At 47.2% G+C, this 28,000-nt stretch overlaps 1 protein-coding gene across 1 annotated transcript; it reads left to right on the top strand.

Moving 5' to 3' along the window:
• Positions 1-6,136: 6,136 nt before the first annotated feature.
• Positions 6,137-9,266, top strand: LOC124697225 (probable inactive receptor kinase At1g48480). Its single transcript, XM_047229848.1, has 2 exons — positions 6,137-7,508; positions 8,307-9,266. The coding sequence occupies exons 1-2, from the start codon at positions 6,137-6,139 to the stop codon at positions 8,969-8,971; spliced, it is 2,037 nt and encodes a 678-aa protein (XP_047085804.1). The 3' UTR covers positions 8,972-9,266.
• The last annotated feature ends 18,734 nt before the right edge of the window (positions 9,267-28,000 follow it).

The raw sequence follows: 28,000 nt of genomic DNA, 5'->3' as shown, positions 1-28,000 counted from the left end.
AACCAACCCCGCAAAAACAAATCATCTCTAGTTGCTACTTTGCAACTAGATCATATACTAGAAACTCAAAGCTCACTTTGTGTTTCTTCACAACACTATCGTCCAAGATCATATATGCACAGGCTTTAGTCATCACCATAAGCCACCAGTAATAATCCACATGTTACAGGGAACTACTTAGGGTCCAGGACATTCATCCCAGGCCAACCAAGTAGTATCCTAGATGCAGCTAAGAAACTATATATAGGTATTCATACAAGCCTAACCACAAGCCACTAGATCCGCAGTGCTAATGATAAATTCATCATCCAAACAGGAGCATCTCCATAGCACATATCAGACACATATAGTAGGAAAGTGAGGCGGTTTAACTCACATAGTAGTATAGTAGTAGAGGCTGCAGAGAGGTGAGGACGCCAGGGTTGCAGTCGTAGACGCCATCCCACCGGCGTCGAGGATAAAGTAGACGCCGCAGCACCAATTCACCGCCAAGGTAGACATCACGAGCAGCAACCCAACACGAACACCACCAGTACATCCACCACGTCAAACCCAGCAGCGAAACACCACCAGTTCATCGACATCACAGAGCAGCAGCAGCCGTAATGCACCATCAACACATAATCATAAGCCCCGACCATGTATGCACATGATCTACGTATTCCATAACACCCAAGCCACTAGAGATGCATATAAGCTCACAAGTAAATCTAGTCCAATAAAATGTCCAAGCATCTACTTAGTACCAGCATCCGCCAATATTTATTCCAACCCATGAAAACAATAAGATGATCAAGGAATCATCTCAATCCAAGAATAAGAGAATTATAAGCATACCCATAAGCTCACAAGAAACCATCAAGTGGTAGCCACAGTACTTATGTTTTGATGTTTACACTTAAATAAAGCACCACTCTGACCCAACAATCTCAAGCCAAGGCTTGTGCATTTATAAACAGGCTATAACTAAAATCCTTGGATTGTCGAGTCTAACACATATTCAAATTTTGTCGATAATAGCAACGTCGGGACAATTATATCTAGTAGGTAACTAGTCGAGGAACCACAAGCGGTTTGATACCAAGTTAAAGCCTACAACCAACATATATGTAACTTAATCTTAAGCCAACAAATTTGAATTCCTATGTAAGCTATTCCAAAGTTCAATAATGAAGTTAACTGTACTTAACTTCAGTTTCGACAAGCAATAGCAAAACTACAAAGCACACATGCCATGTATGATAGAACCATCCGACTCGAGACATCACATAATGCAAGCAAACCAGCAACACCTCACGAGTATTCTCTTTAGTAGATGTATCTGTTCATCCATTAGAGTATCTATTCACACATACAATAGCAGCTAGAGTCTAGCAATGATCCATTCCTTTAGCACAACCACATCAGGAGTGCTTAATCATCACACCTGTTCATATCTACCTACATATCCAGGAAACCACCATACCACCAGTTTGCATAAACACCATGATTCCATCTCATGTACCAGAACACACCAACCATGAAAATAGCAAGGTGATTAAGGGACCATTAGTGCAACTACGGTCACATAGAATCCCAGCACTCTATAGACAAGTCATCAACACATCACCATACGGGAGTAGGGGAGAACCGGGATTATACCGGGAGGAGGCGACGTAGTAAAAACAACACTAAGTGGTCGAGGTTGTCGACGAGGTCGACCAGGAGCTCGGGGAGGTCGTCGAGGAGGTGCGGACCGAGCCACGGGAACGCGCCAGCGCCCGCATCGGCCAGACAAACCACAGCTAGGGTCCCGTGTCCGCACGCGTGTGGGCGCTATGGGCGTCATGGCGGCGGGAGTAGGTGGAGAAGGTCGTCGGAGCCACGCCGACAGCCGACGCTGTCAGAAGAGGCCGCCGGCGGCTGAGCTAAGACAGGGGTTAGGGTTAGCCGCGGGAGCTCGCAAGGGTGCGGGTGGGCGCCATCGTGCCTGCCAAAAGGAGGCGGATAACAAGGCGGAGTATCGCCGGGAACAAGCGGTGGCGGGTGTGGCCGGCGACAGCCGGAATCGAGGCGGCGGTGGGCGCATCGCCAGGTGGTGGTCGCAAGCGAGAAGGGGAATCGAGAGGGGGTCGCGTTCATGTTCCAGAGAGGGGAATGAGAGACATGAGGCCGTGAGGGGCTCGTACGTATACGTGTACGTGTGCGTAACCGAACCATGTGTGCGTGTGTGCTACTAGGCCCATTGAATTCTAATCAAACTGATAATCCATTAAATTGTACGTATCGTTTAATTAGCCCATTTTGCTCCAGCTAAGTTAACTAGTCTATTTTTGGTACCATATAAAAAAATAAACTTTTGAAATACAAACATATATTAAACAACAAATATAAGTTGATTTCTAAATTCCAAAAATACCATAGTCAAGCTATAAATTAGTATTAAAACTTTGAATCAAGTCAACCATTAAATTAAAGCCATATAGAATTTTCATTCAATTTTCATAATTTATATTTAATTTTTTTGTTAATCCTATTAAGTTGAATTCTTAAAAAATAGAAATACTATTTCAAACTTAATCATGTAATAATATTGTGAAAATAATTTAAACATGATAAATAAGAGTGTTTATTTTAATTCATAAAAATCTATTAATTCCATAAAACTCAAGCATAAAGGTTAACTATTCTTAAATCATATTCTTGTCCCAAATTACATTTGTAAGGAATATTTTCCTTTAAAAAAATATTAAATTAAATCTAGGATACTTTTGATATTCTTATACCTTAAAAATAATTTATTAAACCTAAATATGATATGGATTGATATAACATAACTATTAACAACAATAATCGCAACCATGTGTGGTAATGGCAATTTACTTGATTTATTTTTAATGATCATGCTCAACTTAGGTATACACAAGTACTAAAAAGATCTTCAATGATTACTTTCATATGTTATCTCTAATAACCTCTTAGGGATTAATTGAGAATAATAGTTAACCCTATAATCAATTAACTCTTATTTGAAATATTTACTATTCATCAAGAATTATGTTCTCCAAAAGTTATTCTTTTAAAGTATATGATAAGTAATCATTAACCATGTCATATAGTACTAAAACTAACCACTATTCATTACATGTTAGGATTATACCAAATATTATTGTGGTGTGCTAGTAATGCTATTATTGTGATTTATTACATTGGTTGTTTATGATACCAAGTTAATCAAAACCTTAATAAGAACCTTGCTTGCGAACCATCTCTAAAACTGCAACACACCCTAAAGAAATCCTTACAACTCACTAATCCTAAATCATCGGGGTTAGGTCACGCTTAGAGCGATTGCATCTCATACTTATGCATTGTTGCATCCTTGCCAATCTTTTAAACATCGTCCTTACCGGACGATGATGCTATTTCAGAATTTGGAGTTATTGCGTATCGAAGACCTTGTTCGCATAATCTTGCAGTCAAGAAAGGCAAGTTCATCACTTGCTCATGTCATTTGAGTATCTTTATCAAATTACTTGCAAAGTACTATGATTATCACTATTGCATAAAAACCAAAACCACTATTTTCATAACTATGAATATGACTATGTGGTGGGCAATGGAACCATGGATTGTGTTGATATGGTGGAGGTTCCATTGCAAGGGTTTATATCCATCTAGGATTAAACAACAAATGTCGCCGATGATTCTTGTGCCGTAATACCCGTGTTAACCATAAGATCGCGGAGTGGGACGGAATAGTCAATTGTATTTCCACCTCTTGTACATCAACGGATGCGCTTTACCGTAGACCCTTGATCCAAGAGAGGACAAGTGGTACCCTTGATCCAAGAGAGGACAAGTGGTAGGGTGGGGGTCCCGATAAAGTCCCCACGGTAATTGCGGTCTATGATGGGTTGCAGCTGCCGGCGAAGGAGTTCATGGTAGAGACCCGAGCTGTTGTCGTGGTCGGGGTCCATCCTTAATTGGAGTAAGAGGACCGGCGAGGACCCAGGGTCGGGGTTTGCAACAACGGGTGGGTGTATGAGGTAGCGGAGGAATATGATTGGCTATGACCTTATACCGGGCCTCACACCATAGGAAGTGTGGACAAGCCTGCAGCTTGGTTGGCACCAAGGTTAAGATCTCTTATGGGTAAAGCAACACACCTCTGCAGAGTGTAATGAATCGTGACCTGTCACTCCTCGTTCGGGATATGGAAGCTGCGAACGCGGCCGGAAAGGAACTCCATGAAGTTCTAGTAAACCGGTGAAGGTCGACGGACATAGTTCTTCTGAATAAAAGCAACCTTTTGAAGAAATGGTTATGAAAACCTGCATTGGTATTAGACTTTCTGGTCTAATTCCGTAGCTAGTGCATTAAACACCTCTTTCCTATAATGAACTTGTTGAGTACGCTCGTACTCATCCCACTCTTAAATCCCATGCTTAGATATGGAGGCATCGAAGGAGGATCTACCGGTGCAACTCGAAGGCCAAGGAGTCAACAACTACTTCAAGAGACAGGACCCTATCAGAGGAGTCAGATACCACATCCAACAAGGAGAAAACCTAGTTTAGCCATAGAAAGGAACTAGCTTCCTAAACCTAGCTCCTACTTAGCTAGAATCTATTCTTAGCCTCTATAGCTAGTTAAATACTCTACAAATAGAGTTCGTGATAAGATTAGACTACGAGTCATTCTTCTGGAGTTTATTTGCAGTTTTACCTCATTGTAAAGTAGGAGGTCTGTGTGGATCTTTTGTAACGAGTCGATGTTGTAATTCTATAGACCTACCTTGGACCCGCATATGTTTCTGTTGTACCACTCTGAGCGATATAATACTAGTGGAATGGTGTTTCATTGGTGTTATATCAGACTTGCATACTACACCATGCAGTGGTATGCCGGGTCACCACATGCGCCGACTTCACATCCTATTTGTCGTCGGAAGAGCTCCGGTGACGGACTTGCGTGGCAGCGCACGACAACTCTCGTAGGGAAGGCGACTCAGAGCGAGAGCGAGAGAGAGAGAGAGAGAGAGAGAGAGCGAGAGGGAGGGAGGGAGGGAGGGAGGGAGGGAGAGAGAGAGAGAGAGAGAGAGAGAGAGAGAGAGAGAGAGAGAGAGAGAGAGAGAGAGAGAGATGGAGAAAGAAGTCCACACGTGTACTAGCCTCGTAAGCTTAATATACAATACGTGCAGGTCACATGCCGGATACTCACGAATATCACCCGATGCATAAATATACATCACCACTTAGATATAGAGGAGCCGCTGGATCAGTTTTTATTTTTATGTTTGTTTTGCCCAAGTGATGTGATGTAAAAGTTTGTGTCTATAATGTGTTAGAGCGAGCTGTTGTAAAAAGCTATAGTACGGAGTAGTTTTTTTATGTAGGGAAAAAAAGAGCTACTGCTCCACCGGCGGTGCGCGTGAACGGTCGTGCATAGAATCTGTTTGTGAGGGAACCTGGGTACAACTAGTAGAACCCAGTTTGTGACGAATGATTCCGGCCCAGCCAGCCGGTGAGTCAACACGGAGACGCAGTTTGTTTCACGGAAACAATGCCCAGGAAGAAGCCAGCGCATAGCGCCCTCATGTTTTGACAGTTCATCAGCGGTTGAACTGTCAGCACCGCTGGAACTGGCCAGTAAAGACGTGCCATGTATAACGCGCGTCGTGGTTGTAGCTCCCAAAAATGGCACGACGGGGGGCAGGTAAAAGTAAAAAAAGGAACAAAGTGAAACTGACGCGCCTGGCTCCAGCTCAGAACAATCCAGGTGGCGGCCCGTCTGTCAGGCGGCCAGTCCGCACGCGCAACAGCACGCATTTGTTCGCCTCTGCCCGGCGCGCTCCCCGAGACGACTCTGAACAGCGCGAGACCTGTGTGTCGCGACTCCAGTCCACATCGGAATATCGGGGACGGAAACGGCGTCGCCCGCCCACCAAACCAAACCAAACCTCAACGTCCAGAATAAAAACCCGTTCCGTTCCGTTCCGCGAGATCCGCACGGGAGTTTTTAGGGTTTTTCCGCCCCACCCCGTCACGCAGCTCAGCCCGCCCGCCCGCTGTCTCTCTGCCCCCAAATCGGAACAAACACCCCATTCCCGTTTCCACGCCTCTGCTCCGTCTCCTCCCCCTCCCCCGCCGCAGCGATGCGGTCGCCGCCGCCGCCTCTCCCACGGCGGCCGCTGCTCCACTTCATCCTCGCCCTCGCCCTCCTCTCGCCGGCGGCCGCCGACCTCGCGTCCGACGCGGCGGCCCTCGCCGCCTTCCGCGCCGCCGTGGGGCCACGCGTGGCCTGGAACGTCACCGACCCCACAACCGTCTGCAGCTGGACGGGCGTCTCCTGCACGGGCCCCCGCGTCACGGCGCTCCGCCTCCCCGCGGCCGCCCTCGCCGGCCCCATCCCGGCGGGCACGCTCGGCAACCTCACCGCCCTCCAGACCCTCAGCCTGCGCTACAACGCGCTGAGCGGCGCCCTGCCCGCCGACCTCGCCGCCGCCGCCGACCTCCGCGGCGCCTTCCTCAACGACAACCGCCTCTCGGGCGACTTCCCGCCCGCCTTCCTCGCCATGCCCGGCCTCACCCACCTCGCGCTCGGCGGGAACGCCCTCTCCGGCGCCATCCCCCCCGCCCTCGCCAACCTCACCCGCCTCCGCGTCCTCCTCCTCGAGAGCAACCGCTTCGCCGGCGCGATCCCCGACCTCCCGCAGCCGTCCCTGCAGCAGCTCAACGTCTCCTTCAACCAGCTCAACGGATCCGTCCCGCCCTCGCTCCGCTCCCAGCCGCGCTCCGCCTTCCTCGGCATGGCCTCCCTCTGCGGCGCGCCCCTCCCCGCCTGCCCCGGCGAGCCCTCCCCTCCCCCATCCCCAACAACCCAACCCTCCTCCCCAACCCCCACACCGCCATCCCCTACCACCAACACCAACCCAAACAACAAAAACAAGCTCACCGGCGGGGCCATCGCCGGAATCGCAATCGCCTCCGTCATCGGCGCAGCCCTCCTCCTCCTCCTGCTCATCTGCCTCTGCCGCCGCTCAACCCGCACCAAAACCCGCGCCCTCGAAATACCACCCCCGTCCCCCGCCGCCATCCCCGCCGGCGGCCGAAAACCGCCCGAGACAACCAGCAGCGCCGCCATCGCGCCCCTCGCCGGCATGGGCCACCCCAACGCGCCCATGGGCCAGTCCACCTCCGGGAAGAAGCTCGTCTTCTTCCGCCCCGCGGCCGCCGCGGTGCAACCCTTCGACCTGGAGGACCTGCTGCGCGCGTCCGCCGAGGTCCTCGGGAAGGGCGCCATCGGGACCACCTACAAGGCCGTGCTCGAGTCCGGAGCCACTGTGGCTGTCAAGCGGCTCAAGGACGTCAACATGACTGAGCCTGAGTTCCGTGAGCGGATTGCTGACATTGGGGAGCTGCAGCACGAGTTCATCGTGCCGCTCCGCGCGTACTACTTCAGCAAGGATGAGAAGCTGCTCGTGTCCGACTTCATGCCCATGGGGAGCCTCTCTGCACTCCTGCACGGTGAGAACTTCTTCGCACTTTCAGACTCTTTGCAGTTCTCTCTTCTGCTCATATTCTCTGATTATGATACTCACTGTTTTTATTATGTCGTGCCCCTGCTTGTGCCTGTCATTTTTTTTGCATTGCTCTTGGATAATGATGATAGAGTGGTACTTGATTTTCTCACCAATGTTTCAGAAGATTGCAGTTGTTGTGTTGCAATTGCACTGCATCTGCCATGGCTTGGATAGCTCTAACTCTGCATACTTTCGTTAATAAGGCGACACACCATGTTAGTTCTGATGCAGGTCTTAGTTATTTGCTTCATATCCAAAGTATTTGGATTGTGAGTTTTATTTACTGGGTATTCCTATTGAAATCATATTCTGATTGACTCTACTTTTTGCTTGTGGTTGAGACCTAGAGCGACCATGTTTGTGGTTAGAAAAACATAGGATACTTGTACTGCAGTGAACATCCCACTTTCTGGCTAAGACTTTCCAACCAACTACAATTTTTTCAGAAGGTTTCACCAAATTGTGATTGCTTTTCATAGGCTTATATTCCTTCTTCATGTGTTTTTGGGTCTTCTCTTTGTCTTTTAACTTTGCATTGATTAGAGAAACCAAATCCCTGGAAGCCGTTCTAGTTGGTGGGAGTGTTAAGTGTTTCATTGATTAAGGTGGTATTGGATATCCTAATATCATGTTGGGAACAATGGGCAATGTTCATAGCTTGATTTTGCGACTTGACCATGAAAATGAAGGTACTACCTAAAATTGTAATCTCACACGATCTTAATTATTTTCCTGTAAGCAGGTAACAGAGGTTCTGGCCGTACACCACTGGACTGGGTGACAAGAGCAAGCATTGCCCTTGCTGCAGCCCGTGGAATTGAGTACATCCACTCGACAAGCTCAACGACTTCCCACGGCAACATCAAGTCATCCAATATCCTTCTGGGCAAGTCATATCAAGCACGCGTATCAGACAATGGCCTTGCTACTCTTGTTGGCTCATCATCCGCACCATTGCGCGCCACTGGATACCGAGCTCCGGAGGTTACTGATCCCCGGAGGGTATCCCAGAAGGCTGACGTGTACAGCTTTGGAGTTCTCTTGCTGGAGCTGCTGACAGGCAAGGCCCCCAGTCAGGCTGCTCTTAACGACGAGGGCGTCGACCTGCCCAGGTGGGTGCAGTCCGTCGTACGCTCGGAATGGACCGCAGAGGTGTTTGACATGGAGCTCCTGAGACACCAGGACTCCGAGGAACAGATGGCTCAGCTTCTACAGCTTGCCATAGACTGCGTCGCACAAGTCCCAGATGCACGGCCGACGATGTCGCACGTTGTCGTACAGATTGACGAGATCAAGAGGTCAAGCGAGAGCGTCGAAGGAACCGATCAACAGCAGGATGCCTTGAATCAGGCAGAGGACAACGATCAGGATGAAACCGTCGAGGGGCCAGCTCATTTGGCGCCATGATCTCGAGTGACCCGAGAGAGGAGTCGGCTAATTGCTGCAGCCCGCATTCGGTTCATATATTTGATGAATCCTATCTCCGATCGAGTTGGCTGTTTTTCATCATCTTGTTAGCAAATATTGAATCCGGCAACTTGGGTGTTAACTGATTGTGTGCTCTCGATAATTCGTGGTAGGAATCTATGTTCAACTGTGTGATTGCTTAATTGCTCTAGCTATTCTACTACTAGCTGATTAGGTTGGTTCTTTAGCGGCTATCCATGTAATTACTCAAACCCAATCTATTGTCTGGAACTCCTTGGCGAAATCATTCATGAGTGTGCTTTGTTCCATCTGTTGTCGTGTGTGGTGGTTGCCGGTAAGCATGACCAATGTGGTTCTGTGGGTCATGTGCTTTGGATGGTCTGGTTATCTGTTTGATGGCTCCAGTTCCTGAGAGCTACGCTGGTGCTCTCGATCCGGTGGCACTGCTTTCTTGCTTTCGGTGACCGTGACAGTTTCGAACTGGAGCAGGACCAGTGTTAGCTGAATTGAATTGGCAGATGCGCATAGCGAGTTGCCTGTTGGTGAATGGTGGTAACTGTATCTCATTGTTCATTAATAGATGCGAGGTACGCATAGTGGGCTGTCTCGAGAGACAGGAAAACAGGGAGGAGCGTGCGTACTGCTGGAAGAATCGTCGATTACTATCTGGTTGCTGTAGCTGTTTGGGTGATCCAATCGCCATGTAGCATACCATTACAGTTTGTAGGTGCTGGTAGATGGCAAGCGCTCAACAAACTATCCATGGTTTCTGTAGACTCGACAGCGCCACGACTCTGTCTCTAGCAGCGTACGTGGTTGTGCTATGCACGAAACTGACACCGTCCGAGGGGAGTCTCGTTTCAACGGCGATGGTAGGACGGGCCACCTAGTACGATTTTTGTCGCGGCCGGCCGTGGAGCGCGCCATCCAAATCCGAACGAATCACAAGTTCGCAGGTAGACGACGACGGCGCCTCACATGTGTGTCTGGACTGTCCCCCCTCGTTCCCCACCATGTGATCGGGGGAGATCGCTGGAGGGACCGGCAGCAGCTGCAGCTGCAGCAGCGGTCTCCGTCTTCACTTGATTCAGTTGGGGAGCAAGCTGCAGGACGATACCTCAAAATTAAGAGGATCAATCTTCTTCGTGGCGTACCTCGGGGTGGCACGAAGCATTTTGGAAAAAATAGAAATATCATTATTGTTCCTTTTTGTTCGGTCCCCGGATTAAAAGTTGTTCATATGGCCACACTTATTCGTTTGCGTGTGGCAGCCTAGCAACCGACCTATTTTTTTACAAATAAATTCAAATATTTAAAGTTTAATTTACATCGTAGAAAGGAAATAAAAACACATACAAAAATAAGAAAATTTGGCCAAAACCCTAGACCTATCTACTGATCCTCTTCGCCGTCCTTAGTCAAGTCCACGATCACCGAAATTTTCCAGGTTCAATCGGGTACCAGTGGAGGTAGATGGAATGCATGCGATACCGGTGCTCGAGGTGCTAATGCAGGCGGTGTCTGGCTCGGTAGAATGGCATGAAACCTTTGTGATTGGGATGACTCGTGCAGCTGCGTGTCAAGGCCCTGCAACTCGGCCACTTCCTGGCCTTCACTTTGAGGTTACCTCCTTCACGTCCAACGCAGGTGGCATGTGGGGGGAGTTGGTCCTCCATGCCCTCTTCCTTGGATTACTCCACCATGTACTCTAGGTAGCCTAGATAGTCGGAGCGTTGTCCCGAACCTCCTTGCACGGGATCTCCTCACTGAAGAAGGGCTCCCTCTCCTCCTTGTCCTCCATCTTCACATCCAAGGGCAGGGCATCTTCGTAGTCGTATTTGTCGTCGCCAAGAAACTGGCGCGGCACCGTGGATCCCACTCCATGTTGTCGTAGGTGTCCCACATCGCTAAGTCGAGGGTGTAGGCTGTGCCCGCGAGCATACCAGAAGGCAGGAGGGCCCGACGACACATGATCTCCATGCACCGCGCACACCCTTGATGCGGCACCGGTGGCACTAGCACCCTCTGCACCGCTGGGAAGGTGCACGTCGTCCCACTCGGCAGACGTGTTGTGTTGGTACAGTGCCACGCCATGTCAAGAATGATATGTTGATGCAAACGCGCTTTGACTTGGGTCGTGAGGACCTGGCCTCGCCATCGCGCTTCGTCTTCTTCCACATCTAGCCCTTGGTCATGGTCCTCTCGACGCGAGGGCTGCTGATGCTTAGGAATGGAAGTGGTGTGGGCGATCGCAAGTGCGACCACATACCTTCAAAAGGATGGGATGCGGCCGCCATCAATGTCAGTGCACCACCCCAAACGCGTGCCATTGATGGCGGGCAGAAGGTGAAGAGAGGCTATTGATGGCGGCACAGAAGGGCGCGCACGAAAGGTGAAGCGGCCGTTCAGTCAGGTAGGCCCGGGTCAAAGAGGGAGGACACACCCGCAGTTCGTGACGGGTCTACGACGACGCAGTTCCAGCCTAAATTTGAAACTGGAACAGGTAGCAACGGATACGTCACGAATACACAGCTCCGCTTGCATGGAGCCGCTGGATTGGGTTTTTTCTAATCCTGCCAAAACAAATCGTGTCCATCAGTTTGCGAGTCAGCCCGCTAGATATACTCTTACGAGACTCGCAAGTCGCAACAGCACTCCGTAGCATCAGGGCATCTCCAGCGGGCCGACGCAAACGGACGTTTTTCGTCCGCGCGGACAAAAAACGCCCTCCAGCGGGGCGACGCAAAACGTCCGCAGTGTCCGTCTTGACGCAAACGTGGACCAAATATGCGACAGGAATGCGTCTCTGCGGATGCATCCGCGCGTCCGTTTGTGTCCGGTTGGTCTGCATGCAGCACTCTCTCTCCTCGTTTAATCACGCATGCGTTCATTCCTAGCCACACAAACAGAATCTTTCCCTCTCTCTACTCTCTAATCACGCATGCGGTCAAATAAATGTGTCCCTGCCGCTGAAGAAGGGGCAGACGCATGCAGAAATGCGGACGTTTTTTTGTGTCCGTGCCCGACACAAACGGACATAAATATGCGTCGTACCGCTGGAGATGCCCTCAAGAACGCACAGGTTCAGCATGACGCGTTGGTTACCGGGAAGGCCGCGAGGCAATGAAAGCGTAAGGGGGTCGTAATTTGACGAAATGGTACTAGTTTCAGATTCAAGACAACCGCGATGTCGATCTCTCCTTTTAGTTGTCTACATTGGTCACAAGCATCAATACCACTCCGTCAGGATCACTGCCTCCTTTTCTTTATAGTAAAAGAACATTCCTTGAGTCGTCAGAGTGGAAAAGTATCGCAATTTCGACACTTGACCTCACAACTAAAATTAAAATATTCCAAGCACAGGGGAAGACATTCCTGCTAGATTAACAATGCACGCCTTAGAAAAATGCATCAGGATCTTCTAAACTTCCCCTTATCCTCACAAGAAAAACAAGTACATATAAGGAATTTCTCACCAGCTGGTACTTGCCACCACCTGTTAGCACTTAGCATGACTCCATGATGTACAGTACAGAGCATCTTAATTGTCTACGTACGGGTCGCGGTCATGTTAGAAACTTTAGAATTGACCAAAGGAAAGAGCAGAAGATCATGTCGGGGCGAAGAAAAGCACCTAATCCTGAGCTGAGACTTTGACGTTGGGGTCCGTCAAGGTTGCTGCCTGCCGCCCAAGAGCGACCCCCTCGTAGGTGAACCTGACTACCTGAGGGCGACCGTCCCTGACTTTTCCAGCATGCCATTTTAGCCTGCGTCAAAACTCCTCTCTCGGCAAAACAATCAATGTGCAGCACTCCAATTATAATTGTAGATCGAAGAACAGTATTACGGTTCTAGTTGGTGATGACTTTTCGTTTGGATGGGATGGTCTCGAAAAGGCGAAGGCCACTGAGAGTCTGAGATGCATGCTGTGGGATGTCTTCTGGATAGGAAAATGATGGTAAGCTACCGCGAAGACTCGAGTTCTTGAGGTTAACCTGGTACTACTTTTCAGTGCTTGTACTGTTGCACCTGATCTGCAGTTTCTGCCCCCTAAAAAATGGTTTGGAGACGTTGATTGATACTTGCTTGTACTGCAAGTCTGCAATCATAGAGCAATATGCCACACACAGGTTTTATTACCAGGGGAGCTATAGCATTTGACAAAGAGGTCCAGTGATAATGGGATATAGGTGAGGTAGGAATAATCGGCGGATGTGGCTGCTTCGGTTCGCTTGCGGAGTGGGATATACCGATTTGGTGCACACAACGGCATTTTGGTTTCGGCCTTTCGGGATGCCATTGGAGTTTGGATGTCATGTCCTTGACTCCTTGTGTGTTCCTCTCGCTTTTCTTGATGAGATAAAATTTTCAAGGTGAATGTAAAAAATCTTTGGATTAACATGGACAACCTAAATATAAACGTTTGTTTCCCCATCTTTTCATACTGTAAATGCGTCCTAAATTTTGTCACCAAAATTGTGAAATGCACGTTTAGGGTCCTAAAGTTTGTCAAACGTCCACTGTGGTTCAAACATGCTAGGCTAGTGCTGATCATGTCACATGTCCAGTTGACCTCCTTAGCCAGCTGATCACAGCCAGGCCCGGCGTGCCACACCGCTGCTCAGAGGTTTCAGGAAGTATCTCACCATTGCTAGGCCCGTTCCTGAGGCAGGTCAGCCCCAAACACCCAGATGCCCCGCTAGGACTAGCTGTATATATTGGTTGTGCACAGTATCTCATAACCAGCAAGGTAAAAGGCCCCAGAACAAAGGCAAGAAACACCAGCGAAACCAACACCTACTGCTTGCACGTATCCGACACGTAAACGTTGGTTGACCCTGACTCCACGTCTTTCTTTTTCGAGAAATCAACACCGCCTCGAGGGCATTATTTCCTCTTAGCCTTACAGTTCCACTCAAGGAGGATGGGGCCCAGTGTCAAAGAAATATTGACCAAATCAATCTCCATTTGCAACAGGTAAACTGAAATTCCTTTTTACAACCTTAGCCAGCTAATACATTTGCAACAGGTTTAAATTGATCTCCATTTGCAAATGGATGACTTCATGTTAGTTTTTTGGTCTCCGTAAAATAAAGGTGTCAATGTTCCATGCGAAACTAACTCTACCATATTACTACTACTTTTCAGTTTACTAAGAGTTTTTTCATTAAGAAATATTATAGGAATACATAAGTTGAGAGGCAATGTTTTTTCCAGGACTAATGAAACTTCTGAGAATCACCATAGTTTTTCACAAAGTTATAACAAAGGAGGCCCCTGCAAATGTTTCGCCCTAGGGCCCTCGGACATCCAGGAACGGTTCTGAACATTGTTATGACACCCCGTGTAAACAACATACCATCAGAAGGGACATACATATATTATGATATCTATTTGTCGTATCGATATCTCACATGTCTGATCTATGTCTGTCGTGCATGTATAGTCTGGGGAGGGGGACTGGTTTTACTGGCAGGATAATCGAGCTATTTGGTGCCACCTCAAACCGTTAAGCTATCTATCTTAAATCGACAAGTTCTTGTTCGTGAACAAAACTCTCTCTTAAAATAAAGGCCACTTGTACTGTACTTTTATATTTCTAGAAAACTTAATTCTACCATACTAAAACTTAATGAGTATAATTTTATGTTATTTATTTGGCCTAGTTAACGACAAACTAGTAGTGTTTCTAAATAGATTATTAGTTTTAAAGTTTATTGTTAATAATTTTTAATATTCTATCATTAAGAATCCATAGACATTGTGCTAAATTTGAATTGTGTTTGAACAAAAGTTATTTCTTGGATTTTTTTGTAGTATTTAATAATCAGTATAGTGTATACGTATGTATGGTAAGAATTTCTATAGCACATGATCTAACAAATATCTTAGATACTAGTTTCTAGTTATAATTAGGTAAACATAATTGAAGAAAATTCTGTAGTACTAATTGAAGCATCAACATGATTTTTTGTTGTAGCTCAGTTGTCTTTGAAGCTACAACGTTTCAATACTATGTTTGTAATGTGTCTGTACTTGGTATTCAAATATCATTCCCTAGACCAGTCACTGATCAAATGAAATGATGTGGATTCTATTGCGTTTGTATACATCTACTTTGATTAATTGATATGTCTCATAAAAAATATGTTCTTATGTAATGTGGTTTGTAGCTTCTAATATGCTTGTGTGTACAAGTGCTTCAGTTTATGAAATAAAAAGTTACATACAAATCTAGCTAACGTGGATTCTAGTATAGCGTGTAAGACTTTTGTTGGAGATAGACTAGCCGTCTAAATATGCCACCGCCGATGAGATTGGATTACTTTTGCTGCCTCTGTTTCGACTAATAAGGCGTACATGTATTCTAAGATAAACTTTGACTGAAAAAATGAGCAACAAAATCTTATTTACATTGTACGTAATTTGTACCATTGAATTCATATTGAAAAACCTTTTTCTAATGATGTTAATTCTATACAAAAAAAATCTTTATATATTACAGATAATTTTTGGTTAAAGAAAAACACAAAAAAAACGATGACGCTCTATTCATTGGAGCGGAGGCATGATAAATAGTATGTGGCGTGGACTAGCATGATGTAAACTAAGCATTTTATTGTTTGATGACGTTAAATTGTCTTTTAGACCTAATGGTTAATTTTTTCCTTAAAGTATGCTTTATTACTAAAAGATTTAAGTTTTACACCTGCCTCTGCATAACTAAGATGCACACAGCTGCTCAAATCCAACGAACTAATAGAAAAAAAGCGCAATACAAGTAATCATGAGAAACTTAAAGGCGCATATGGGGATGAAGTACCAATCCGTAGATTACGCTGCCATTCATGTTGAATAAAAATATCCCTCGTCGTATCCTCCAAGCGTGTAGACACCTTCGTAACAGGTAGCGATGCTCCACACGTTGTAGAGACCAACACGAATGGAGCGTAGTTGTGCACCGGTAGATAACCTGCATAAGAGACATATTTTTATCATTAAAAACCGTATCGTTTCTACATAACCTAATGAATAATTATATTATTTATCACTAATATACTTTCAATTCTCGCGTTGCACATCACAAAATTCACATGGCCCCTCTTTACTTGGAATCTGACCCGATATACAACGCAGCACTACAATTTCTGTCACATCAAACAAAGAGATGGCGACGTTGATTGCAGAAATTCAAAACGGGCAACCTAAATGTAGCTTTTTATTTTCAAACACTTATATTCATACTTTATTGCTTCAAAAAATCCAAAACAAATTCTAGAGGCAGATGAAGTGCAAACTTTTAATATAAAAATACTTTATATTCTAAGCTACAAAAAATGATGAAATTTGACAAATCTTATGATGAACCGTGTATATTTTGATACTATATAATTTTTCAGATTTTGCAAAAATGACAAAATCTGAGAAATTTTACAGTGAACAATTGGCATTTTGATACTATATAATTTATCTGATTTTGATATTTTTGTAGCCAGAATATAAACTAGCTGATATTAAGATTTAATAGGTTTGCGGTGTACATCATCGACTGCCTCTACAACTTTTTTCCAGAGTTTTTAAAAGTTTTAAAATATGAGTAAAGGGCTATATGTAGTGACAATCATACACCTGTAATCTGCGAAAAAAGTCCGTTGTATGTATGAAGTAATGCAATTCTGTGAGCCAGGCTCCATCGGGCAGTGTACTAAGGTTTGCCGATCACACGAGAGTCAATGGTCATAAAAAAATCTAACCGTTTAAATTATTTTTCTTAGTTGCATTCTCACTTGCAATTAAAAAATTTCAATTGCAACCGTATATATGTATAAATCGCAACCTGTGTTTGCGATTTGTGCAATATGATATCACTATGTTTTATTGTGTTTAGAGAATTCAAATGAGATTTGCATTAGATGAAACATAATAATTACGTGCACAGGAGGGATCCCATGTACGGTACTTTCGGTCTTTCTGACCTGTGACATGTCCAGTTGACTGTCTTAGTAATCTGAGCTCAGCCCTCCCGGCGTGCCACACTGCCGTTCAGGCCGCATCTTACCGTTGCTATGAGGCCGTGCCATCATGTCTAAGAGCATGTCTACTCGTCCCCCGACGAGGACCTCGAGCGACGTTTTTTCCATCCGGACGGCGTAATTCGGTCCAGTCACGCCCCCGTTCCTCGTTTTCGTTCGGATTTGGGCCTAAATTCATCCGGCGATCCCACGCCATCCTCGACCCCCCGGGGAGCGGTCGGGGACTCCGGACGAAACGAAAGCGCGCGAAACGTCGAGAAAACTTCCCGCGCGTCTGGTGGCCCCAACTTGTCGGCGAGAGACCACGATCGTCGTCCTCATCGCATCGTCTTCCGCGCACTGTAAAAGCCTGCCGCCGGTCAGTATTCGCCGGCCGCGTAGCTTCCACGCGGCGAGTTAATGCCGTCGCCTCGGTATCACGCGCGCCTACCTCTATTTATCGCCGAACTACCGCGTCTGCCCCGCATTCACCTCTCCTCTCTCTCGCATTCCACCAAATCTTCCCCTGAACTCGAAGAGGTAGCAATGGCGAACGACGGTGCGGCCAAGAACGGCTTCGGCCGCCGCTCTCTCCACCAATGGGAGGGATGGCTCCTCCACGCGGCGGGCTACCCGGCGCCGCCGGACTTTCGCGCACCGGGGGGATGGAGGCTGAGCGCAGGCGGCGTGCCGATCCCGCCGCCGCCAACGGGGCGGGGGCGCACTCGAAACGGCGATCAACGAGGTGCTCGCCACTCTCGGTGACGAGCGGCGCGCGGATCCGCGTTTCTTCCCCGACAACCACGAATCGTGGATCGCGTTCTTCCGGCGCGGTATGAACGCGAAATCCGGGCGTACGACGGCCCTCCTCCTCCTCCGGCAAGGAATAACGCCGCCGGCCGCCGCCGATGGTGGAGCGCGCCAGAGCGCACCCTCGCAAATGTGCTCGCGCACATCGAGGCCGGGAACTCCCCCGTCCTGGGGATGCCGCCGCCGGTGGCGCCTACCGTGTCGCGCCGGCACGGTAGTTCATGGATGCCGAGGAGGATGGTGTCATCCTCCTCCTCGTCTAGCTCGCGGTCGGCGTCCAGGTCCGGCGGGACGACGCCGACCACCGTCAAGAAGGAACCGGCGTCGCCACCGCCGACCAGAGGGCGCAGCAGCGGCGCCCTCGTCATCCGCGACCAGCCTTCCGCTCCGCAGAGCGGCCGGAAGAAGACGAAGAAAGAGGCCGCCGCAAACCAGCTCGCCGAGGAGGAGGCGAAGCGCGCGGAGGACGCCGCGATGGCGAAGGCGATCGCCAGGTCGCTCAAGGACATGTAGGAGGAGAAGTGCGCGGACGACGCCGCACTGGACTGGTCCAGGCGCGACTGGGAGCGCGAGGAGGCGGAGCAGCAGCGGCTGCTGCTGGATCTGGCCTGGGCGCGTCAAGTCGCCGCTCGCGCCGCCGCACCATCCCCGCTAGGAACGCCGCGCCCAGGGAGGTGGTGAAGCTCGAGGAGAGCATCGACCACGACATGTACCTTCCGTCGCCGCCACGCACCGGCGAAGCTGGTCAGGGCACGAGCCGCTGGTACGAGGCTCCGCCGCCGCCGCCCCAGGACAACGCCGGCTCGAGCGACGACGACGACGGCGACTACACGTCCTTCTACCGCCAGTTCGGCATGTAGTAGGCCGCTATTTAGTTTAAGTTTAGTTTGCCAATCCCGAATTCAAATATATGTACGAATTCGGCCTATTTATGCACGAACTCGCCTCTGTATGTTAAATATCATTAAAATTCGCTTATGTTTGAACGAACTCGCCAATTTTGACTGAATTCGCCGAAGTCCGTTACATCCATCCTGGGCTCGCGGCTGGGAAGATGGGCCTCCCCAGACCAAATTTTCGTCCAATCGGGTAGGCGTGGGGAGCCCAAACGGCTGGAGATGCTCTAAGTAACGGGGTAGGATGGGGCCGTTATCTTTCAGGGCTTCAAGACTCAAGAGGAGGCGTGGCGCCGAGAGGACGAGAGCATGTGATTAGAAGCAGGGAACATGTTTCAGGATCCTTATTTGTTCACGTTCGAATCCTTGATCAATGCGCAAAACTGCAAAAGAGCAACATAACTGAGGCTAGATATACCACAAGTCCACAACACCGTATGAGGACTAGGAAGAATGGCACTGGACAGAATGGAAAACACTAATGCTTGTCTTCGATTCTTTCTTAGTGGAAGACACCAAACGAGCGAACAAATGTGGCTGATAAGCAGCAAAAACTATTTATTTATTCACAAAAAACGCTATGGCCACACCGGCAAACTTTCTGTCGTGATTTAAAGCCTTGCTTATAAGTTTCAGCACCCAACAGTTGAAAAACTTGCTAAACTCATATGTGTAAATGATCTACACACACAAACCTGTACAAGACATGAGCAGATCCCCCAATACTTTAGGACTATTGTGTCAGCATATGGTTAGTTATCTGAACCTGTGTTCAGGTATTTGGACAAGGCACAGGCAATATACTTCGTTCCGTAACGCATCCATCCAGAAGATAATGGCACCAGCTCTTCTGCTCTTCTGCTCTCTTGGTCCTCCTGTTAATGGTGGCAGCCCAGGCTGTTTGGTCCCTGCCGTAGCCGACCTTGCACGTGAAGTAGACAACATTACCGTCATCCATGCTCAGCGTTGGGTAGTTGCAAACTTGGAGTGCGATGGTGAATCCTGCGGCTCCTCCAACTGGTTCTCGCCCTCCGGACAAGCTGCTATGCGACCCTGACATGTTGGTCAAGGGGTTTGGGTTCTTGTCGCTGCTGTCGGTTGACTCGGATGACCCTGCCGATGTGCCCCTTCCTGCCGGTGGTCTGTTGCCGGTCCCGGGCTTGTTTTGGGTTGCTTCTTTAGACTCCGACGATGACAATGATGAAGAATAGTTGGCTCCGCGGTCGCCGTTGGCCTCCTCCAAAGGAATTGTTTTCGGCTCGGTTCGCAACACCACTGATGTATGCCATGATGAGGAGGCGCCAATGGAGCCCTGCGACGGCCTCTCTACTGTTGTTGGCGTTCTTGGTGTAGAGGATGAATGGATACACGAGGCGGCCGCCCCGACCGAGAGCCATCATCTTTGCTTCGCAATGAAGGCCTCGAGCGTAGTCTCGCCTTCAAGCGTTGGCTCGTGGGAGATGCTTTCGGTGCCTCAAGCGTGACCACCAGATCAGCTCATGCCATGAGCCCTTCAGATGCATCCGTTATCGTCGTCCTGGTCATCGAGAGCGATTCTGCCATGCGCGCTTTTCCGCCGCTCTTTCTCGCTCTCCGGACGCTCGTGCTCGTTCTCCAGATGCACGTGCCCCTTGCCAACGGAGCCTCTCTTCGTCTGCATAGCCTCGTTGTCCCTCGGCGTCCCGGACTTGGGCTGAGGTTGTGTGCCGCTCGTCGTCACCTGCAACATTGTCGCCAAGACCCTCTCCAAGGTGTTGCGAGGAGTTCAATGTCAACATGTGTTTCGACTCTCGCCTTCAGTGCCAGTTTTCCTTGATGCGCATAGAGCTCTCTCAGTTTGTTGCTAACCGCGTCAAGGAGGCGTCTCGCCCCCTTCGTGAAGAGGTGGAAAGTCTCAAGTTGTTGTTGCTACGCGTTGGTGTTTCTTTGGAGCCGACGGAGGCGTGTTCTTCTGATGCGCAGGAGCTCGCCACCACTTCGTTTCCGCTTGGCTCCACTGAGTCGAAGTCATCCGTGGTTGAGATCACACCAGAGCTATACGAGTTGTGTGAGGATTCTTCTGTGGTGCCTCAACTTCTGGAGTTTAGTGGCGGTGTGGTTATGCCTCCTTTCGTGGAGGAAGCGAGGTTTGACTCGTATGAGATCTCGGTCATGACTTCTCCGCCGAGTCAGGCGCTTGACTTTGAGAAGAGTGGTGTTGTTGACGCTGCTATCCCTCTCTTGTCTGAGTCCAACAGGAATGTGGTTCCTATTGGTGATGTGGTTACTAAGTCAGGACTGTTGGCAAGAGTGCCTTGCGATGTAGTCGCTAGAGAGGTGTGAGATTTTCTCTCCACCTTGGCTACCGTCTACCCTGGATCCGCAGTTGATTGATGGGTACCCCAATGTCATGGCATGTCTTCATCAGCGCGGTGTTGGAGTGTCGTGTTTGGAGTTCGTTTTGAGTCGCCTCGTGGTCCCTTGTGTCGACCAGTGGGGGTGTGGTCATGGTGTTCGGGTATTTGTTAGGCTGGGTTTATGTGGGCTTGGCCCTATTGTTGTTGTAGATTTTCGTTTGATTTTCTCCTAAAAACTGAGCATTCCCTTCTTAACTAATAGTTGAGGTAAAGCTTTTGCCTCCTTTAAAAAAAAAACTTGGAGCTCTGTTCTCTGTTCTAATGTTCTCCCACAGCTGACCAGCCAACGGAACAGAAGGAGTCGGGTTGTTTGCATTCGTAAGGATCTCGTCGACATGAACCAAGCACACCTTGAGCGAAAACTTGGACGAGAGCTGCCTATCCCACATGATGATCCTTCATCTGAAGTACTCGTACTCCTCTCTCTATCCCTTTAACAGGACGACCCCACAGTTGTGAATCGTGGAGCACCTGCACCACTGCGCTTGAGACGTCCGGGGTTTGACAATTAAAGACGTGTCTTCCAGGGCATGTTTGGTTACTGGGTCCGATTCGTGGCTCGCTGGCCCAGTGGTGCGAGGTCACCTGCGCGTTCGGAATGAGCCACAGGTCGGAATTGGCATGTTGTTTGGTAGGTTGGGTTGCATGGTTTAGGCCAAAAAAAATTTGTTTGTTTGTTTGCCTGCAGTCAACCCTAAATCTCGATGGAGATGAGATTACACATGTTTGGTACCATCCAGGCATGCCTAAGAGCACCTCTTCTCTACAACGGGTAGCCTTACCATACTATCACCTCCTATCACACAGAAATCTCAGTTCATTACAGATGCAGACTAACGAAGCTAGAAGTTCAGAAATCAGTCCTAGCTACTACGAATGTCAGTTTATCATCACGGGGTAGTTCAACATACGGGGATCAAATTGGGGTTCGAGAAACAGGGGATCAAAGGGGGTTATTCTTCTTCACTTCTTCACTTGTTCTTCTCCTTCTCAAATGGTGGTGTCGCATCTAGCTTCCCACATTGCGTCTGCCCACTCTGCCTCTTCTCCTTTCAGGCTTCATTGTCGCCTGCCTCCACGCCATGGCCGGTCTCTACTTCATCAAAAGTGACAACCTCTTGGAAGAAGTCATCCTCGCTCTAACCTAGGATCCAGTTGTGAAGAATGCAGCAAGTAAGGACCAGCTTTACTTGAGTGTCAAAAGTGTGGAATGGTTTCTGGTCAAGGACCTTGAACCTGTTCTTCAATGCACCAAAGGGCGTCTCAATGGTGACGCTAAGGCCTGTCTCAGATTGAACAACTCTTTCACACTCTGAGGTCGGTTCATGGGAGTGAACCCGTTGAGGTGGTACCTTATTTTCCTGAAGGGAGGTAGAATACCAGGTTGGCATACATATCCAGCATCTCCAAGGTAGAACTGACACTCAGGGATTTGCAACCAATCATGCCTAGTCAAGCTGTCGGCCAGGATGCTCGCATCATGAGTTGAACCTCCCACCCAGCAAGCACGTATGTGAACCTCATATCGAAATCCACAACTGCTAGCATGTTCTGGCTGGTGTAGTGCTTTCTCCCGCGGAATGCTGCAGACATTGATCTCGTACCTTTGCAGTCACATGAGTACCATCAATAGCCCCAATGCAATCTGATACGTCTCAAACGTATCTATAATTTCTTATGTTCCATGCTACTTTTATGATGATACTTACATGTTTTATACACACTTTACATCGTTTTGATGCATTTTCCGGAACTAACCTATTGACGAGATGCCGAAGTGCCAGTTCCTGTTTTCTGCTGTTTTTGGTTTCAGAAATCCTAGTAAGGAAATATTCTCGGAATTGGACGAAATCAACGCTCAACATCTTAGAATTCCACCAAGCTTCCAGAACACCCGAGAGCCACCAGAGGAGAGCCACAGGGGGCCCACACATGGGGCTGGCGCGGCCCAAGGGGGGCGCGCCCCCCTATTGTGTGGCGGCTCCGTACCCCTTCCGACTCCGCCTCTTCGCCTATTTAAGCCTCCTTGACCTAAATCTTCGATACGAAAAAAACCACGGTACGAGAAACCTTCCAGAGCCGCCGCCATCGCGAAGCCAAGATCTGGGGGACAGGAGTCTCTGTTCCGGCACGCCGCCAGGACGGGGAAGTGCCCCCGGAAGGCATCTCCATCGACACCACCGCCATCTTCATCACCGCTGGTTGTCTCCCATGAGGAGGGAGTAGTTCTCCATCGAGGCTAAGGGCTGTACCGGTAGCTATGTGGTTCATCTCTCTCTCCTATGTACTTCAATACAATGATCTCATGAGCTGCCTTACATGATTGAGATCCATATGATGAGCTTGTAATCTAGATGTCGTTATGCTATTCAAGTGGATTTTACTTATGTGATCTCCGGAGACTCCTTGTCCCACGTGTGTAAAGGTGACAAGTGTGTGCACCGTGTGGGTCTCTTAGGCTATATTTCACGTAATACTTATTCACTGAGTTATGATTTGAGTTGGATGTCTCTATGAAATTGTGGTGTGTTAGTACCTCCTATGAATGCTCACAGTGATAGCGTGGGGTGTTTATTAGTACTTGGGAATACATCTTTAAGGTTTGCCTACATGATGAATTAGTGTTCGTTATCTTGCCAAAGAGTAATTCGTAGTAGCATAGTAAAGTGCTTATTTATATCCCTTTATGATTGCAATGTTGAGAGTGTCCACTAGTGAAAGTATGATCCCTAGGCCTTGTTTCCAAATACCGCAATCATCGCTTATTTACTGTTTTACCGCATCTTTACTTCCTGCAATATTACTACCATCAACCGCACGCCAACAAGCTATTTTCTCGCGTCGTTACTACGCTCATATTCATTCACACCACTTGTATTTCACTATCTCTTCGCCGAACTAGTGCACCTATACATCCGACAAGTGTATTAGGTGTGTTGGGGACACAAGAGACTTCTTGTATCGTGATTGCAGTGGTTGCTTGAGAGGGATATCTTTGACCTCTTCCTCCCCGAGTTCGATAAACCTTGGGTGATTCACTTAAGGGAAACTTGCTGCTGTTCTACAAACCTCTGCTCTTGGAGGCCCAACACTGTCTACAGGAATAGAAGCGTGCGTAGACATCAAGCACTTTTCTGGCGCCGTTGCCGGGGAGGAAAGGTAAAAGGTACTCACACTCCGGTCTCTTTTCTGGTGCCGTTGTAAGTGCTCAAAGCTATTTCCTTTAGATCCTGCAATTGCATCTTTTTGTTTCTTGTTTTTCACTAGTTAGGCATAATGGACAACAATGAGCTTTTTGTTCTATTTCCTGAGTTAAGACATTGATTGTTTGATGCGAAAATTAAAAAACCTATGGAACCTGATTTGCATGCTAGTAGCAATGATATTAGTATGAACGCTTTGAACACCATTGTTGATAATGATATAGAAAGTTCTAAGCTTGGGGAAGCTGGTTTTGATGAGCATGATCTTTTTAGTCCCCCAAGTTTTGAGGAGAAAATTTTCTTTGATGATACTTTGCCTCCTATTTATGATGATTATAATGATAGTGGTCTTCTGGTGCCACCTACTATGGAGAGTGAATTTTATTATGATTATACTATGCCTCCTACACTTGATGAGAATAATAATGGTAGCTACTTTAATGAATTTGCTCCCACTACAATTAATAAGAATGACTATGCTTATGTTGGGAGTAGTAATAACTTTATGCATGAGACTCATGATAAGAATGTTTCATTTGATAGTTATATTGTTGAGTTTGCTCATGATGCTACTGGATATTATTATGAGAGAGGAAAATATGGTTGTAGAAGTTTTCATGTTACTAAAACACCTCTCTATATGCTGAAAATTTTGAAATTGCGCTTGTGTTACTTTTCTATGCTTGTTACATTATGCCTACATGACTTGTTTATTTACAAGATTCCTATGCATAGGAAGTGGGTTAGACTTAAAAGTGTCTCATACTTGCTTTTTGATGCTCTCTTTTGCTTCAACTCTTATTTCTTGCGAGTGCATCATTAAAACTGCTGAGCCCATCTTAATGGCTATAAAGAAAGCACTTCTTGGGAGATAACCCATGTTTTATTTAGCTACTATTTTGTTGTGTCTTGGAAGTTGTTACTACTGTAGCAACCTCTTCTTATCTTTATTTTATTGCATTGTTGTGCCAAGTAAGGTCTTTGATAGTAGGGTTGATACTAGATTTGGATTACTGCGCAGAAACAGATTTCTTGTTGTCACGAATTTGGGCAGGGTTCTCTGTAGGTAACTCGAAAAATCTGCCAATTTACGTGCGTGATCCTCGGATATGTACGCAACTTTCATTCAATTTGGGCATTTTCATCTGAGCAAGTATGGTGCCTCTAAAAAATTCGTCTTTACGGACTGTTCTGTTTTGACAGATTCTGCCTTTTATTTCGCATTGCCTCTTTCGCTGTGTTGGATGGATTTCTTTGTTCCATTACCTTCCAGTAGCTTTGTGCAATGTACATAAGTGTTAAGAATGATTGTGTAACCTCTGAACATGTGAAGTTTTGATTATGCACTAACCCTCTAATGAGTTTGCTTTGAGTTTGGTGTGGAGGAAGTTTTCAAGGGTCAAGAGAGGAGGATGGTATATGATCAAGAAGAGTGAAAAGTCTAAGCTTGGGGATGCCCCCGTGGTTCATCCCTGCATATTTCAAGAAGACTCAAGCGTCTAAGCTTGGGGATGCCCAAGGCATCCCCTTCTTCATCAACTTATCAGGTTCTTCTATTGAAACTATATTTTTATTCCGTCACATCTTATGAGCTTTACTTGGAGCGTTTGTGTGCTTTTATTTTCGTTTTGTTATTTTCATTCTCCGAATAAATTCATGCTTGTGTGGGAGAGAGACACGCTCCGCTGTTGCATATGAACACATGTGTTCTTAGCATTACTTTTAATGTTCATGGCGAAGGTTGAAACTGCTTCGTTAATTGTTATATGGTTGGAAACGGAAAATGCTGCATGTGGTAAATGGTATAATGTCTTGAATAATTTGATACTTGGCAATTGTTGTGCTCATATAGATCATGTTTAAGCTCTTGCATCATGTACTTTGCACCTATTAATGAAGAACTACATAGAGCTTGTTAAAATTTGGTTTGCATGATTGGTCTCTAGAGTCTAGATATTTTCTCGGTTAAGGTGTTTGAACAACAAGGGAGACGATGTAAAGTCTTATAATGTTTGCAATATGTTCATATGTAAGCTTTGCTGCACCGTTTTATACTTGAGTTTGCTTCAAACAACCTTGCTAGCCTAGCCTTGTATTGAGAGGAATTCTTCTCGTGCATCCAAATCCTTGAGCCAGAAACTATGTCATTTGTGTCCACTATACCTACCTACTACATGGTATTTCTCTGCCATTCCAAAGTAAATTACTTGAGTGCTACCTTCAAAATTCTATCCTTTGTCTTTGCAATATATAGCTCATGGGAAAAATAGCTTAAAAACTATTGTGGTGAAGAATATGTAGCTATGTATCTTATTTCTTAATAAGTTGCTTGTTGAGCGGTAACCATGTTTCTGGGGACGCCATCAACTATTACCTTTGTTGAATATCATGTGAGTTGCTATGCATGTTCGTCTTGTCTGAAGTAAGGGCGATTTTCATGATCAAATGGTTTGAGTATGCATATTGTTAGAGAAGAACATTGGGCCGCTAACTAATGGCGTGTATTTCACACGTTCGTTGGGCAACCCCAAGAGGAAGGTATGATGCGCACAGCAGCAAGTTTTCCCTCGAGAAAGAAACCAAGGTTTATCGAACCGGGAGGAGCCAAGAAGCACGTTGAAGGTTGATGGCGGCGGGATGTAGTGCGGCGCAACACCGGAGATTCCGGCGCCAACGTGGAACTGCACAACACAACCAAACTACTTTGCCCCAACGAAACGGTGAGGTTGTCAATCTCACCCGGCTTGCTTTGTAACAAAGGATTAACCGTATTGTGTGGAAGATGATTGTTTGCGAGAAAACGGTAGAAACAAGTATTGCGGTAGATTGTATTTCGGTAAAGAGAATTGGACCGGGGTCCACGGTTCACTAGAGGTGTCTCTCCCATAAGACGAACGGCATGTTGGGTGAACAAATTACGGTTGGGCAATTGACAAATAAAGAGAGCATGACAATGCACATACATATCATGATGAGTATAGTGAGATTTAATTGGGCATTACGACAAAGTACATAGACCGCCATCCAAGCTGCATCTATGCCTAAAAGTCCACCTTCGGGTTATCATCCGAACCCCCTCCGGTATTAAGTTGCAAAGCAACGAGACAATTGCATTAAGTATGGTGCGTAATGTAATCAACAACTACATCCTTAGACATAGCATCAATGTTTTATCCCTAGTGGCAACGACACAACACAACCTTAGAACTTTACGTCAGCTGTCCCGGTGTCAATGCGAGGCATGAACCCACTATCGAGCATAAGTACTCCCTCTTGGAGTTAAAAGCATCTACTTGGCCGAGCATCTACTAATAACGGAGAGCATGCAAGATCATAAACAACACATAAGCATAACTTTGATAATCAACATAACAAGTATTCTCTATTCATCGGATCCCAACAAACGCAACATATAGAATTACATATAGATGATCTTGATCATGATAGGCAGCTCACAAGATCCGAGCAATGATAGCACAATGGGGAGAAGACAACCATCTAGCTACTTGCTATGGACCCATAGTCCAGGGGTAGACTACTCACTCATCACACCGGAGGCGACCATGGCGGCGTAGAGTCCTCGGGAGATGATTCCCCTCTCCGGCGGGGTGCCGGAGCGATCTCCGAGGATCCCCGAGATGGGATCGGCGGCGGCGGCGTCTCGGTAATGTTTTCCGTATCGTGGCTCTCG

This window comes from Lolium rigidum, chromosome 3, assembly GCF_022539505.1.
Source record: "Lolium rigidum isolate FL_2022 chromosome 3, APGP_CSIRO_Lrig_0.1, whole genome shotgun sequence".
NCBI classification, from domain to species: Eukaryota; Viridiplantae; Streptophyta; class Magnoliopsida; order Poales; family Poaceae; genus Lolium; species Lolium rigidum.
The sequence above is the reverse complement of the archived record's forward strand: the minus strand, read 5'-3'. Positions and strand labels throughout refer to the sequence as shown.